This window comes from Callospermophilus lateralis, chromosome 6 (genome assembly GCF_048772815.1).
Source record: "Callospermophilus lateralis isolate mCalLat2 chromosome 6, mCalLat2.hap1, whole genome shotgun sequence".
Classification (NCBI taxonomy): Eukaryota; Metazoa; Chordata; class Mammalia; order Rodentia; family Sciuridae; genus Callospermophilus; species Callospermophilus lateralis.
Genome location: NC_135310.1, coordinates 7416102 through 7432252, shown reverse-complemented (window position 1 = coordinate 7432252; position 16151 = coordinate 7416102). Strand labels below are relative to the sequence as shown.

General features: G+C 39.7%; 1 protein-coding gene across 5 annotated transcripts in view; it reads left to right on the top strand.

Annotated features, from left to right (window-relative positions):
- The window catches only part of Map3k4 (mitogen-activated protein kinase kinase kinase 4), a 105059-nt gene that overhangs the window by 82838 nt on the left and 6070 nt on the right, over positions 1 to 16151 (top strand). The window contains exons 14-24 of one of the 5 annotated variants that reach the window (XM_076858062.2): positions 277 to 355; positions 1132 to 1210; positions 4588 to 4684; positions 5456 to 5605; positions 8949 to 9049; positions 9714 to 9794; positions 11817 to 12008; positions 12654 to 12724; positions 13895 to 14011; positions 14104 to 14194; positions 14835 to 14914. In XM_076858062.2, the coding sequence (XP_076714177.1) occupies positions 277 to 355; positions 1132 to 1210; positions 4588 to 4684; positions 5456 to 5605; positions 8949 to 9049; positions 9714 to 9794; positions 11817 to 12008; positions 12654 to 12724; positions 13895 to 14011; positions 14104 to 14194; positions 14835 to 14836 (1060 nt within the window). In that variant the 3' untranslated portion in view covers positions 14837 to 14914. Of the gene's footprint in view, positions 1 to 276; positions 356 to 1131; positions 1211 to 4587; positions 4685 to 5455; positions 5606 to 8948; positions 9050 to 9713; positions 9795 to 11816; positions 12009 to 12653; positions 12725 to 13894; positions 14012 to 14103; positions 14195 to 14834; positions 14995 to 16151 lie in introns of those variants that run through there. The other 4 variants (XM_076858059.2, XM_076858058.2, XM_076858060.2 and 1 more) reach the window with 4 other exon arrangements.

Below are 16151 nucleotides of genomic sequence, written 5' to 3'. Positions count from 1 at the left end.
GTGGCTCAGTGCTCTAGTGCCCCTGAGTTCAGTCCCTTTTTACCTGCCCTACCCACAAAGAAAAGAAAAGAAAATCTATACTTAGGAAATCCTGTTAGCTATTAGAAAACTTTTACTATAAACTTACTCAACACAGGCATTTGTATAAAGATAAAACATGTATTTAGTTCTAAAGAGTAATTTTCCAGTTATATTACTTTCCATTATCATGTAATATGAGACTGCTATAGCATTTCCTTGGTGGGTTTGTGATTATTGAACATTTTCATGTGACAGGTGGGCAACTCAAGGATTTGATTTTCTGCAAGCCATTGAACCTGCCTTTATTTCAGCTCTGCCAGAAGATGACTTCTTGGTATGGAATATTCTATAATTTTCTTTCATTAAGAAACAAATTGAGGGGCTGTAGCTGTAGCTCAGTGGTAGAGCGCTTACCTAGCATGCGTGAGGCACTGGGTTTGATCCTTAGCACCACATAAAATAAAAATAAATAAATAAAATAAAGGTATTCTGTTCATCTACAACTACAAAAAAAATTAAATAAAAAGAAAGAAGTCAATCACTCTCTATTCTCTTGTTTATGTGTTTTCATATATAAATATGGTTCTTGGAACACTCTAAATAGCATAGCAAGATCTTAAATGCTTTTATTTTTAATCACAATAGGGTTAAATTAAGTCATTATCTGGTATCCAGTTGTTTGTTAACCCTGGTACTTCTAAAATATTAGTTTCTGCATTTTATAAACTGAGTAAGGATTAGCTATTTCACTTCAATGTAATGCTTGAGTTAAGTTTTATCACTATTCTGATTAATTCCATCAGATTTAAAATGTTCTTTAAAATGTGAATTTGTTTATTTTATCTTCCCAGTGATAGAGTTGGTTACATGAGAAGTCCTTTGCTTATGTGTATCAATGCATCATGGGCAATTGACTGCTAATTTGTGCTTATTTATAAAAATGGAATTTTGTACTGTGTTCTTTTACATTTCATTTGTGTTTAATTTGTGATTAAACCTATTTTTTAGTAGCATGTCTCTTAAATGTACTGGAAACCTAACTTGTACTGCTGATGTAATGCAGGCTCTGTTTGCCGTCTCTTCTCTTTCCCATTTCCCTTTGGTTTCTAGAGCCTACAAGCCTTGATGAACGAATGCATCGGCCACGTCATAGGAAAGCCACACAGTCCTGTTACAGGTTTGTACCTTGGTAAGACAGCTGTTCCAGCATTTCTCCTGGAGCCTACCGGTTGGGATAAGAGCAGGTCATCTTGTGAGATGTTTTAAGAGTATTTAGGGAAATGACAGTGAAAGCGATAGAAATGAGGTATATATTTAGAGAATTCCACATTAATAGGAAGATTAAAATATCAACACAAGGCTGTTTCCTGCTAGTTAGCAAGGTGAAACTACCTTCTTTTTTAAAAAAATATATCAATACTACCATTCTACTCTTCCTTTTAAAATCTTTGCTCCTGGGGAGGAAATATTGAAAAGGTCAAAAGACACTGCAGGTGGGTGAATAACTTCTCTTCCCCTTTCCCTTATTTCTGGAAAAGAGTGGCAACCATTTTTCTCCACAAGTTTTCCTAGGAACCCATTTCCCCATTCCTTGGTAGTAAATTCTGATTTGTTTTTACTTTTTTTTTTTTAAGAATAAGTAATGTTATGGCATAGTATACATTACTTTAACTACAGTTTTCAATTATTATTAGGCTATATAGTTTTACAGTCTATGTTGAAACTTTAAAAACAAAATATCAAGAAGAGACTAATAAGTATCATGTTATTCTTGATACAATCTGAATAAAACAAAAGTGTATCTGCATATAAGCATCCAAAAGTGAAAACCCAAAACTTTTATACAATTTAAATCACACAAAAATAATTTATAAATGTAAATTTTTGAACATGAACTGTATTTCTTAAAGGGTACTTGCTAGCTTCAGAAAATTTAGTATAAGAACAAGTATTAATCATTGATTGTTAAGCTTTGAGACTCATTTATTTTATACAAACTCTTTCTACCGAGACTATTGTAAAAATGGAGATTATTTTTTGTAAGATTATTTGAGCTGTATACAAAGCCCACTGTGTTCCCATCAAACTGGCTTAAATAGAGTTTGATTTTCTGATCTCTTAAAATATTTTTTCTAAGAATCCATATTCAGTAATTCAGTACACATATCTTCTTTAAAATATTTTATGGCGTAAGCAGTATTTTCTTTGTAAAGCAATTATAACAGAAAAAAAATATGTAGAAAAATGGAGAGGACGTACATTAAGGAATATTTTTGATGTAGGAAAAATTATAAAAGACAAGAAAAATACTCACATTGCTGTAATGCAAAGGTAATCACCAGTAGTATTTGAGTCCATGATCTTTGAATATGCCTGTCACTTCAAACTGTTGGTGGGACAGTTAATAGTGCCTGCTGTAGGCTCAAGTTGTCCTTTGTCCCCTCAGCCACTATGGGATGGTAAAACTGAACTCAGAGTCAGATTGCCTGACAGCAAGTGACCTGGGCCTCATTTAACATCTTTGAGTCTCCCCTTGTAATGTGTAAAATGGGCTGCTAACGAGGAGTAAATAAGGTAATAATATTTTGTAAACACTCTAGTGTCCTGTACACAGTGAGAGTTGTCTTTTGGTTTTGTGTTCTTCTCCGGCAAGGAAAATTAATGAAATTGAGTGCACATCAGCTGTCATGTTGCTGCTGCTGCTTGCTTTCTTCCTCTTGTGCTGTAAGCTGCAGCTAATGACAGTAGCCTCATGTGCAGCCTTCTGTGTTTTCTCTTTATTCGTGCACCTGCACAGGCACATTTCACCGTACCTTTCTCTGCTCACATAATTATACAAGCATCTATAGGGTTGCTTTTCTGCATTTATTGTATAAAAATGTGTTCATCTTGGATATTAATCTCTCCTTTTTTCATCTGACAATGTAGAAATAATTCCATGTCAACAGGTTCAGATCTAATTCATCTTCTTCTGGCCACACTGCCGACATCGTGGTTGTACTAAATTCTTTCACTACTCTATGGGCTTGTCTTTATTTTGGCCATGAAAACATCTCTATGATAAATGTTGACCTCTAGTGAAATTTGAACATCTGCTTTATATTTATTGGCCATTTGGGTTTTCTTCCCAATGAAATGTCAGTTTCACAACATTAAATAAATAAATAAACATGCTTACACTCTTAAAATAAATGTTTTGTTTCATGTATGAAGAATATTAAACGTGTGTGTGCATGCCTGCTCTTTTTAAAACAGAATGTCTATACCTTCATGGGAAAGTGTTGTAGTAGTTCTTGATTAAGTACTTCCCAGTCTTTGCTGAATTAATGACATCATCCTCATCAAATTGTTTATTCTTTCCTTTTTTTTAAAAATATTTGTTCTTAAGTTTTAGGTGGACACGATATCTTTATTTTATATTTATGTGATGCAAAGGATCGAACGCAGTGCCTTGTGCGTGCTAGGCGAGCTTCCACCACTGCACAACCCAGCCCCGTTCTCTTTGTCCTTTTCACCTTTGTTACTTATTTGAGTTTCTTTTACTCGAACGATATTGGAATAATTGAGATAAGGAACCAAACTCAGATTTCCTCGCTTTCTGCTAATAGTTGCTTGGGTTTTGTTCTGCAATTTTTACAAGGGAATTTTAGATCTCTCTGAGTTTGCTACCACCTCTCCTGTGTAATGTTATTAAAAGGAAGGAAACAAAACCATGAAGGAAGAAAGAGGATTCCCATTTCAGTTGAAATTATCAGTGTGAAGAGAAAATATGACATGGAAAAACAAAACTTGAAGGGTAAAATCAGATAGTTAAAAGTTCAGGGCTGGAGATGTGCTCAGTGGTAGAGCGTTTGCCGAGCATGCACGAGGCCCTGAGTTCAATCTCCAGCAGGGGTGAAGCAGGGTGAGTAGAACTGAGAGGAAAGTGTGAGGATGGACAGATTATAACACACGTCCATTCCTGTTTACATAAGTTGTTGGGAAAATGGAATGCTCAGCATTTTTATAATCACTAGGTAAAATCTCTAAAGTTTTCATTTTAAATTTTATCTGTATTTAACTTTTACTATAATATTTAAAAGAAAAAGAGAACATACTCTGGAAAAAAGAACAGTTAAATTATACTCCATCTACTTGGTTTGTCTTAAAGGAATCAAATAAAACTTCATGTACTCAAGAATGTGACAGTGACTCACTCCCCCAGCGTAGGGCCTGTTGAAATATTTGCATGACCAGATCTTTTTAAGTATAGATAGCATAGAGAATTCCTTTATATTAGAGAAGTGCCACATTTTCATCTACCTCTAAAGTGAGTGTAATCATTTGTTTGTTCAGTATACATCTTTTAAAAATTGGTTTTGGTGAAAAAAAATTGTGTGTTTAATATAGCTTTCGTAACTTAAAAAATGATGTAATATTTGTAATTAAGTTTTTACTCTTGAATGGTTTTACTTTGGTCACTGACAAGATTAAGACATATTCCCTTTACATTTAATAATTGCCTGGTGTGTCAGTTTTCTATTGATCACTTCAACAAATCGTATTTGTTGCCATTTCCATTGGCAGCTATTCATCGGAACAGCCCTCGTCCTGTGAAGGTACCTCGATGCCATAGTGACCCTCCTAACCCACATCTAATTATCCCAACGCCAGAGGGATTCAGGTATTTGGTGTTCCTCCAGTCATTTCCTTTATGGCTTCTTCTCTGGTGTGCATGGCGATGCTCTGGAAACAACTGTTTGCTTGCCCTGAGAGCTAAATGTTTTTCTGTCTTCTCCATATGCTCTTAAAAGCTCTTATTTGTGTTATCTTGAAGTCATACCACAGAGCCTTAGTTGCAAACAAAAAAGACATGCAAATTTAAAACAGGCCTGTACCTTTAAAGATAACTGAATTTCTCAGCTTCTTTATAACCTCAAGCTACTAAGTGTATTCTGGCCTTGGAATAATTCTTTCTTTTTCTGTCTTTGAAAAATTACCTTAGGTAAACAAATTTAAGTTTGCGTAGCATAGTAAACATTTGGAAAACCGTACTGAACATCTCTGTAAAAGTGGAGAAAGCTGGAATGACCTTTCCGGTCTTGGCTAGTTATGAAGCAGCTAAACACTGAAGTGGGTTCAGGAGCAAGTACATTCACAGGGATGTCCTTGAATGTGGTGGCATTTCTGCGTCTTGAGGTAGTAAGCATCCTGTCTCCCCTGTGTGGTCACTTTCATAAGCTAATTTCATTTGACAGGATTTGCTAAGTAAGGACCACATTATTTTTAAAAAACCTTTGAAATTAGTCTTTTTTTCCCATACATGAATCTCAAACAGCATTTTGTATTTTTAAATATTTTTCACTTCTCCTCATGTTTTATTTTTAATTGAAAGCCATTTGCAAGTCCATCCGCTTTCTCACCTGTGTTCCTGAAGCTTTTCTTCTCGTCTTAGCGCTCGGAGCGTGACTTCGGATGGGCGGAGCCATGGCAGCCCAGCTGCTGCTCCTGTTGCTGCCACTGCCACCACTACCACCGGCCGCCTGGCTCCCTGTGGTAGCGACTCTGTGCCACTCAAACCCATCAGCAGTGCCCCTGATACCAGGTAGTCTCATTCCATCAGCGCATGTGTCCTTGCCATCCCTCATGTGTCCTTCCACAGGGACCTTAGCTTTAGGATACCTCATGGGGACCACTGGGCTTCTTTCCTCTAGTACTTGAGTGGTGCTCAGGGTCTTTTGTGGTCGTCACTGTCCCAGACTCTGGCACCAGCCAGCCAGGTAGACCATGTGCCTGATGCTGATGTTTCTTTGGATTCGGTGTTAGCCAAAATGACCATAGAGGATCAGAGGGAAGAATCTGGGCACAGTAGAAGGGGACATGACACTGCCTTTCCCTGGCAGTCACAGCGTAGTACAGAGATGGCATCCCGTCAATGGCATTAGGCAATGAATTTTTTAAGAAGTATCAATTTCTGACCTAATTTCCTAATTTTAAATAATTGTTGATTAGAAGCAGTTATACAAAAGTGGGAAAATGAGTTGATGGTGTTTGGAGAATAAATGATTATTAGAGACAGCATTCAGATGTGGCAAGCTTCAGAAAAATTTAAGTCTCTTCCATTAGTCTTTTGTATAAGGAGAGACTCCCAGTCTCTTCCATTCTAGCTATTTCCTGGCAGAGGAGTTTATCAAGTTCTTCTGATTTATTTAATGAAGGACTCTGGGTCTCTGAATTCCTCTGCTATACTTGGGTAGAAAGATGGGATGCTGTCGATATCCCGTCTTCTGGTAAGGAAGGTGACGTACAAAATTATTTGGGTTGAGGGTGATTTGACCAAGAGATGAAATGTAGTGAAATTCTACAGTCTTCAGCTCTTAGGGAAAAAAGATTCATATCATAGTTGGCAGATAGATGACTTATGACTTTAGGATTTAAAGCCTTTAAAAATGAAAAGTTTTTGAATTTTAACAAGTTTAAAATTTCTACAAATGTTTCCAGTCTTCTCATTAAATAATTAATGTTCCTAATTTTAGTAATAAATGTAACCTTAAAACCTAAATAACCTAAAAATATAAGTGTTTTACAGCTTAAGCAGTCAACTAAAAAATTAACAATTAACATGGAACCAGATTCTCATTTATCCTCGTTTTGTTTTGAGCACTTTATGGTGCACACATGCTTCCATATTCCGTGGTGGCTGCTGACACTTTTGTCTTTACAAATGCAATGCAGAGTCAAGGCAGGTGAATCTGCACCAGACAGTGGCTGGGAATGTTGAGCAGACTGGTGCTGGCTCCCACACTCACTGCGTCCTCCTTCACAGGAGGCCTCTCCAGAACTGGAAAGGGAAAAGAATATTTCACTTTTTAAAAGTCAGTCTCAAAGTCTCCACAGAACTGAGGTTTAAGGCATTTATTTATATTTTACTATAGGAGTTAAATACGTGCAGTTTGCCTTTCTGTGCATTCAGTCTTGATGGTTTGCATAAGCAGTTCTTTTGGGCATGTCACAAATAATATTTCATAAGTATTTGTGTTCAGTTTTTATATACTTGGACAATTCTTAACATCCAAGAATTTTAATAGCATAATATGTTATCTTGAAATTCATTGTTTTTACAAATGAGCAAAGTTTGCTTTAGGATAGTATGTATGAGGCTAGTTAAAAGAGCAAAACCATGCAAAGATGTGAGGGGTGGTCAGGAGACTCCCACCTGCACATGACTGCTCACTTTCACGGGGAGCCTCAGTAATCCTGGTGGTCCTGGGAGGTGGACCACAGAGCTGCTGTGGATTGGCTCACTGCTTCGGAGGCTCACCGGCCATAGGTGAGAGCCCGAGGCACAGCATGCTCCGGGCTTGTGAAGAGTACCACGGGAGGCAGTGACACTGATGACTTCAGCTCTCAGCCCACAGTGGGTAGCCTTTGCCTGTCTTAGAGAATCAGTAACCAAAATTGAATTTTACCTGACCTTGCAGTGTTTTAGGGCATTTTTCATTGATTTTATTTGCCCTAACAAATACCTATTCTGGGCTTCACTTCTCATCATTGTGCATAAAAAATGTTTTTGCTGTGGTGGATTTGCTGGAGCAGCTCCTGCTGATTCCCAGGAGCTGATTGTTAATTGCCTAGAGTTTTATAATGGTTATAACCCTGTGGAAATTGATAAATTCCACGGCCTACCTCCTACCCTCTCAGGTCCCACCCCACAGGTAGTTGTTAAACATTCCCAGATACACCACTAGGGAAAGTGTGTGTTCTTGCTTTTTACCTTTGCAAAATTCTCTGAAGGACATGGGACCGACTTATTTTGCCTGTAGGAATCAGGAAGGTAAAGGCGTTGGGTGAGTCCTCCGTGGTCTCAGACTGTGGCACTGCTAATAAGTTGGTGTCTTCCTTCACTTCAGCACCTGTGGTTTTGAACTACATGGCAGAGTAATTGTCACCCTTTCTTTTTTAACAAGTACTAAACTAGGTTTGAAGATTTAAGGAAACATAAAAATGTACATATTTCATAATTTTCCCAATAGTCTGTGTTGTCAACTACTTAGTATTTAATGAAAAGAGCATAAATGCTACCATACTTCATTATATCATTCACTTAAAAATACACACCCAGTAACCTTTTTAATCAACTAATGCCATATTTATTTTGGATTCTTTAATTTTTGTATTGCAGTTTTAACACTTCCTTTATAATTAATCCTGGTTTTTACTCCTTATGGGTTCATTCTGGTTGCTGAATATTACTCTGGTTACTTTGTTCTGGAAAAGCAACTAATTAACTTTGTTCTATTTAATATATTAAGCTTCCTGCTCTTGTACTTTTGCTTTGCTAATACTGCTTGAGAAAGCATTAGGTATTCCCTTCTATTTTCTTACCATTTAGAGGTTTGGAATCTTTTGAACTATGTAATAATTTTAGTACATTAAGTATGGTTGAGTAAATAAATATAATTTAATGGAAACCTTGAACATTAGCTATATTAGCCATATTTTTACTTTACCTGGGCTTAAATTATGGAGCTTCCCATGCCTGTCAGTCATACTTAAGTTAACCCGTCTTATGTCCTGCGTTAATGTAAAACAGGACATTCTGCAGGCAGGAACTGTGGGTCTGGCCTGCTATTTGTGGAGGGATAATAGTGGAGCTCTCTTTGGCTCCAGAATTTTCCTCACAGCCTGTGGAAGGGGACCTTTTCTCAGTGACAGCTCTGTTCTTTTGGGTGGCAGTTCTTGTGGGACTGTCCTGTGCATTGTCCTTTGCCCACTAGATGCCAACTGTACTCTGCCATGACAGTCCAGCTTGTCTCCAGACACTGCCATTGTCCTTTGGGGGGCAACATTTTCCCCAGTTGAGAATCAAGGCTCCAGAAGAATCTCACAGATCTTTCATTTTAAGTTCCATTGAATTGATAGTTCAATTGTTAAAAATATTAAAACAGGGGTTCCAGCGTCCCTGAAAATGATCGACTGGCTTCCATAGCTGCTGAATTGCAGTTCAGGTCTCTGAGCCGTCACTCAAGCCCCACAGAGGAGCGGGACGGTAAGTGTTTAAAGGTGTCGACCACATTCTCTACCTGCCTAGTGATCTGTCTCAGTCAGTGCCTCTTGTTAACACCTGTAAAGAGGAAGAAAGGGTCAGGAGCATTAGGCTCTATGAGAAGGTTGGTGCTCAACACCCTGACTTTTCATATAGATGCCTCTATTTAGCTGGCTTTGCATATTCTGAGACTACTTTTTTTTTTTAATTAGTATTGCTGATATTTTAATTGTTGGGTACTCCTATTCACTTTAAAAAATATCAAAGTGATACTGCACTTGTTGATGATAGGCTGAAATTTTATTCTAGTGCAGCCCTCAGTGTCTTTGCCCAGCAACACGTTGCTATTCCTGTTGCATTAGGACAGGGTTTCCGAAACCAGCCTCTTGAATGGAGTCCCCAGGAATGCAGGACCCATACAGTGTTCTTTTCTGTTATTTATGGGAAGTAGTTAAAAAAAACATGATAGCAACTTATGAGTTTGGTACAATTTTCTAGAATTGATTATAGGAATAGTTTCTGGCACCCACATCAAGCACATTAGGAACTGATCACCAGAAAGGATGGCCGGAGAGTAACCATGGCCACTCAGTGTTTCAGTCTTCCCTCAAGTATATTTATTTTATAAATCTTTAAATTGTGTAAAAAAAAATAATACTTTTTGCAGAACCAGCATATCCAAGAGGTGATTCAAGTGGGTCAACACGAAGAAGTTGGGAACTTCGGACACTTATTAGCCAGACCAAAGGTAAAAGAGGGACATTGAACTTAAAAATGTTTTCTAAGAGTGAGATGATTAGTTCCAATTTAAAATTGTCTTAGCTTGCTGTGGGCACCAAGGCACATGCCTATAATCCCAGTGACTTGGAGGGCTAACCAAGAAGATCACCAAGAGGCTAGTCAAGAGGATCAAGGCCAGCCTGGACAACTTAGTGAGATCCTGTTTCAAAAATTTTTTTTTAAGGTGGGATTGGGGGAAGGACATGTGGCTCAGTGGTACACTGTGGTTCAATCCCCAGTACCAAAAAAAAAAAAAAAATTTTTTTTTTGCTTTAACTTCTGAATTATTGGACCTTTTACATTAATATTTTGTGATCTCATTTATACTTCTGACATCAGTTCCCATTGTTAATTGTTTGTAGATGTTTCCTGTTTAACAAATTACAAGCTTTTTATATTCTTAAGCAGCTTAGTATAATTAGCTGTTTATATTGAAAAGTTGAGGGAAAAAACTGAAATGATGTAGGTGATCAATCAGTATTAATCAGAAATGTGAATAGCAGAAAATTCAATGTCTAACATTTTATGATCAACAGAATGCTTTCATGTATTTTTTGTCACAGCTATCAAAAATGTTTCTCCCATTTCATAAATGATAACAGATTCTGAAAGACCTCATAATTTGGCCAAGGTAGTAAACGATACAGCTGGGATTAGAATACACGTCTGTCTTTAAGGCCAGAGCTCTCCCTAGCACAGCACCCCTTTGAACTATGTATGACCAATCAGAAGAGTATTTGTCCCCAGGACCTATAGAGGTTAGGGAGGATTTCATGGAAGGAGGAGACTGACCTGACTTTTTTTTCTTTCTTTTTTTTTTTTTTTTTTTGTGGTGCTGGGGATTGAACCAAGGGCCTTAGAATGCGAGGCAAACATTCTACCAACTGAGCTACATCCCCAGCCCTGACCTGACTCTTGAGGGAGGACAAGTCTATAACAAAGCAAGAGGCAAAATACGGAGAAAAACATACTTTGAGGCTTGATAGCTGCAGAATGGTCCAGTGGGACTAGACTGGCAGGTTTGGATGTAAATGCAGGTGAAATCCGAGGGGTGAGGTCTTTAGTGATCTAAGAGGTGGTGGGCAGCTCTCAAAGGTTCTTGAGCAGCTGGTATATTTGGTTAAAGGGAGGATGGGATTAGAAAACACTATGAGTAGATTGCCCTGCTAGCCTGAATTGGGGAGGAATTGGGGAGATCAGTTAGAATGCCCGTTCAGGTGATTCAGTATTAATAATACTTATTGGACTAAGGTGGGCTTCAAAAAGGGAATGGCAGTAGGAAAGAGCTTTGGTGCCATATTTGACAGGCCTGGTGACAGATTACATGTATGTCTAGGATTTAGGTAGGGGAGACATCCTAGGCTCGATCCTGATGGAGGGTCTGTTCATGGCTCCCCCAGAGTCCAGATCTTTGCTGTGCTTTTTGAAACAATTTATGGTAAGGTAAACTGGGACTGTTCCCCTTGGGAGAGCTACTACAATTCATATTTACATATTCAAGACTAAGAAATCTTGAAAGGGGAAAGTAAACAGCAATTTGGTGTGTTCCATAAATCTTTCAGTCTCACAGATCTGGAGCATGTGGTAGGAGAAGAAAAGAGGAAGGGCTAAAACAAAAAGACCTAGAAAAGTGAAACTGGGTCTCAATTCTTCAGGACCTTGAATCCTGTTTGAAGGAACTTAGATTTTTGGTTAGCAGATAATGGGGAACTGAAATATAAACTGATGTAGGAAAGTAACTTGGTAAGCTTTCCTGTTTGCTAAGGTGCTGGCCAGCAGGAGGGTGGGCTGGAGATGTACTTCTAACAAGCAGGGGGTTTATTTAGTGTGTCTTGTCATGGAGAGACACACTCTGCAGGCCTTCCATTCACCTGCTGTTATCTGAGTATGATGACATGCTGATGTCTGTTGCTCCACTGTCATTGGTATTTACTGGAAATTGACTTGGTTGTAGTGACTAGGACCAATGAGTTTGTGGGTCTCTCTGCAGATTCTGCTTCTAAACAAGGACCCATAGAAGCTATCCAGAAATCAGTCCGATTATTTGAAGAAAAGCGGTATCGAGAAATGAGGAGAAAAAATATCATTGGTCAAGTTTGTGATACCCCTAAATCCTATGATAATGTCATGCATGTTGGCTTGAGGAAGGTGACCTTCAAATGGCAAAGAGGAAACAAAATTGGTAAGGAAAATAAGGAAGGTGGAGTGAAAATAGTCTCTGTTCAATGTGTCCATCTGTCAGGTCATTAACTCTGAGGGGCAGACACAGTTGTGAGAGAGGACCTCAGGCCTCAGGGAACTGGAGGGCCTTGGTGATACCAAGTAGGGTAGTGCCTGGCACAGTCAAGTGCTTTACAGAGTTTGTCATTCTCCATCTCATTCAGCTGTAAATCCCTATGGTTTGACATCCCAGAGGGGACACAAGAGAATACCTGCCCCCATGCTCCTGGCCCCTGTAGCAGTCAGGTTAGATGGGGCCTGTGTGCTCCTGACCACTGGCTTCCACCCCAACACAGATCTCCTTGTGAGGCATGAGAGCTCAGAAGTGTAAGCCACTCATCACTTGTCTGATGTCTCTTTGGAAGTTTCCTGAAGCCAGTTTTTCTCTATTTAAAAATATTTACAGAGAGGACACATTGATGTCTGAGACTTCACTTATTAGGGGACATTCAAAACTATTTTGAGTCTTGCAGTAATTAAACTCTAGTGAACATAATTGTAGATATATAAACATACATCCAGAAGTAATGGACAACATGATTGTAAGCTTCAGAGACTAAACCTGTCTGTGTTAACTAGACGAGCAGCCTGTTTGTGTTGTTCGCAGGAGAAGGACAATATGGGAAGGTTTACACCTGCATCAGTGTGGACACGGGGGAGCTGATGGCCATGAAGGAGGTGAGTCACCTGGCTCAGTGGGACCCTTGAGTTGGATTGCTCAGCATGAGAGAGTAAAGACAAGCTTCTCCTGCTCACAGCTGACAAGTGCTATCCATGGCAAGGTGTGTAGGCCTGAGGCCCATGTCTTAGCATTGAGACAGTCAGGACCAACGTGACGGCTGAGCTAACATAATGATGTGGGGTATAAAGGTGCTGAAGATTCCAGTGAGGGTTGGGAGAGAGTATGTCAAGACCACGCAGGTATGAGAAGTGCCGCAGGAGGAGAAAGACCTGGTGCAGGGAGCTGGGGAGAAGGTGACATTTGTGAGGACCGTCAGACATGGGTGGTGTTTTGACAGCTGGAGGTGGATTGACAAGAGTAGGGGAAGCCCAAAGAACAGCCTGAGGGAGGGAGGGAAAGGGCTTGTTGCCGAGGGAGGGGCCCTGTCATGGCTGAGAAGGTGGATGGGCTGAGGGGGAGATGGGAGGTTTGACCCACAGGGTCCCAGCCACTTTGCCCTCGTGCTGGCCAGTGGCTCTCCTCTTTTGAACATGGTTATAAACTTTTTTTCCTTTTGTGTTAAATTTTTAATTGACAAATTGTAACTGTGCATATTGATGGGATAGGGTGATGTTTTGATACATGTGGGTAATGGGGAATGAGTAAATGAAGCTAATTAACCTTCCTCATCGCATTTTTTGTAATTTGAAACTTGCTGTCCTGGCAGTTTTATTAACTGTACTCAACTTTTCAACCATATGGATGAACGTGGAGGACATTGCACCAAGTGGAATCATAGACGAGGCACAGAAACACAGTACCTGTAAAATCTAGAGCCGTAAACTTCATATGGGCAGAATCAGATTTGATTTTTCTATATTGTCCCAAAGCAAAACACCAGTGATAGCTTGCTTATGGATATTTAATGTTTTGGGTGGTTATGTTCACAGTTGTAACAGTGATTCTAGCTGCTATATCCTCACTTATTCAAACACAGCATTCTTAATTTTCTTGAACAACAAAGGAAAGAAAATCTGTAAGTTGAGTCATATACACAAGGACCATATGCCAGTGGGCCTGGACAATGAAAGTGTCAAAGAGACACCTTTATAGACCTCGTTGCTTAGGACATTCCTGTTTCTTGTTTGTGATGGTGTTGATAGTTATCAGCAATTTTCCTTTCACAGATTCGATTTCAACCAAATGACCATAAGACCATCAAGGAGACTGCAGACGAATTGAAGATATTTGAGGGCATCAAGCACCCCAATCTAGTTCGGTACTTTGGTGTGGAGCTGCACAGAGTAAGCTGCCTTGAGTCACACTGCTTTGTGTGAGGAGTCAGTGAGGGTGCACGATGGAGTCCTGTTCTACATCACAGGTCTTCTCATTTCAGAGCACAGTAACTTTGCCTAATTATCAGGAAATCTCCATGAGTTACATCATTTCTGCCTTCTCTCTGAAACTAGAGGAGTTCCTCCTAAAATGTAAGTTGTAGACTGTAGTCATCAACCCGACATTACAAAGCACTGAAACCCGTCCTGCCAGTCAGAAGGTCCTTCTGAAGCACCCCTCCACGTGACATGTGCCTGCTTTCCATTCACAGTACATCATTAAGTGATACTGAATACTTGTCTCTGCTGTTCAGGAAACTTTGTAAAATGACAGAAAATTAAAACCTTACATTCATTTCCCCTGGGTTTAGAGATGCACGTGTCAGGGAAGAGAGGATAACTTGGAGTGTCTTGGTGCAGAGCTGAAGCTTCCAAGGAGAGTTGAGTGTTGATCATTTCTGATGTTTTCACAAGTATGTCTACGTTGGAAAAGGATGTGTTTCAGTACTTAATAGTATCTAGGAAGGCCTTATGACTCCCTGTCTGAGAGTATATGGCAGACTTGATCTTGGAGGATTTTAGAAGTACATCCCCTGTGATTTGGAGGAGGTTTCTTACCCTGATGAGCTCTGTTAGACACATCTTCTGCACAGCGCACTCAGTGCTTGGGATGGCCAGTATGGCGCACCACTAGGAAGAAGAGTGATTCTGGAGCACAGCCTGGGTGGTTTTTCCAGACTGTTCTCACTATAAGGAACACCACAGTCAGGGCTTCATCTTATTCCTCCTGTAGGAAGAAATGTACATCTTCATGGAGTACTGTGACGAGGGCACATTAGAAGAGGTGTCAAGACTGGGGCTCCAGGAGCATGTCATCAGGCTGTATTCAAAGCAGATCACCATCGCCATCAACGTCCTCCATGAGCATGGTATAGTTCACCGTGACATTAAAGGTAATCCCCGCGCGCACCCGGTGTCCACATAGTAGGTGCTCTGGAGATGCTCACTCCCATCCTCTCCTACACAGTGTGTCTATTTCCACGTAGATAGATCTTTACTTTAACAATCACCACATTGAGAAGTGATATAAAACCACGACTCCATCCCTGAGTCTGTAGCTTCTTATCTGTTTGTTAGAGAAATCTGCTTCTCCAAAAGGAAGTTTCATGAGCTGATTTGACATAGCCTGTGTGTTTACTACATATTTGTCAACAAAGCAACCTTTCTATTTCTAGTGTCAGCATCCTTATGTATTTGTAAATGGGTGTTGTGAATTTATAAAATGATAGTAAATCAGAAATAGCTTTGTAAGTCAATGTACAGTTATGTCTTTGGAGGTAAGAACAGGGTTTATTTACACCAACCTCCAAATTAAAGTTCTGTTAAAGGTTAATTCGGTCATGCTGATTGGTTAGAAGTGCATTTCACTCTGGCACAAGGGGAATAGTGATCCTTTCATCTCAGATCTGTTAGTATGGCCGTTTGTCTTAACCACACTGTGCCCCTGACCTTTTTTTTTTTTTTTGAAGTCTAGGAGATAATTAAAGCAGGAGAGTATTTTTTTCTCTAATTGGCACTAAAGAGTTCCATCTGTCATGTAATCTGAGTTTAACCTAAACACACTTAATTGAGAGTTGGTGTGACTTCTGACCAGAGACCAGATGCAGTCTGTTGGACTATTTTGGATCCCACCAGAATCTGCTGCATCTGAGCATAGGAGTTGTTCATGCTCACAGCATGGCTCACCCTAAGTCACCGAGCGTTCCCAAGTCTTGCTGGCTGCCTGCCTCTCCACCACATGGCTTTGCCTTGTATCAGCCCTTGGCATTGAAATAGGCATTGCCTATTTCAGTTGTTCAGAAATCTTACCCTTGGTGCACTGTCGTGAAATGGTGGCTGCGTAAAGAGAATTGCCCAAGTCCTTGAATCAGTTCAACACACCAGTGTCCTTATCTAATGCCTTATAGTTCAGCATGCTAACTCTGAGTACATGTGCAGGATTGCAGAATCACCACTCTAGTCCACTGTGGGGACCTGAACCTTGGGAGGACTTGGGTGTTGAGGATGACTGTTAGACTACCTCTCATCACATGACTGCTTACCAGTTTGG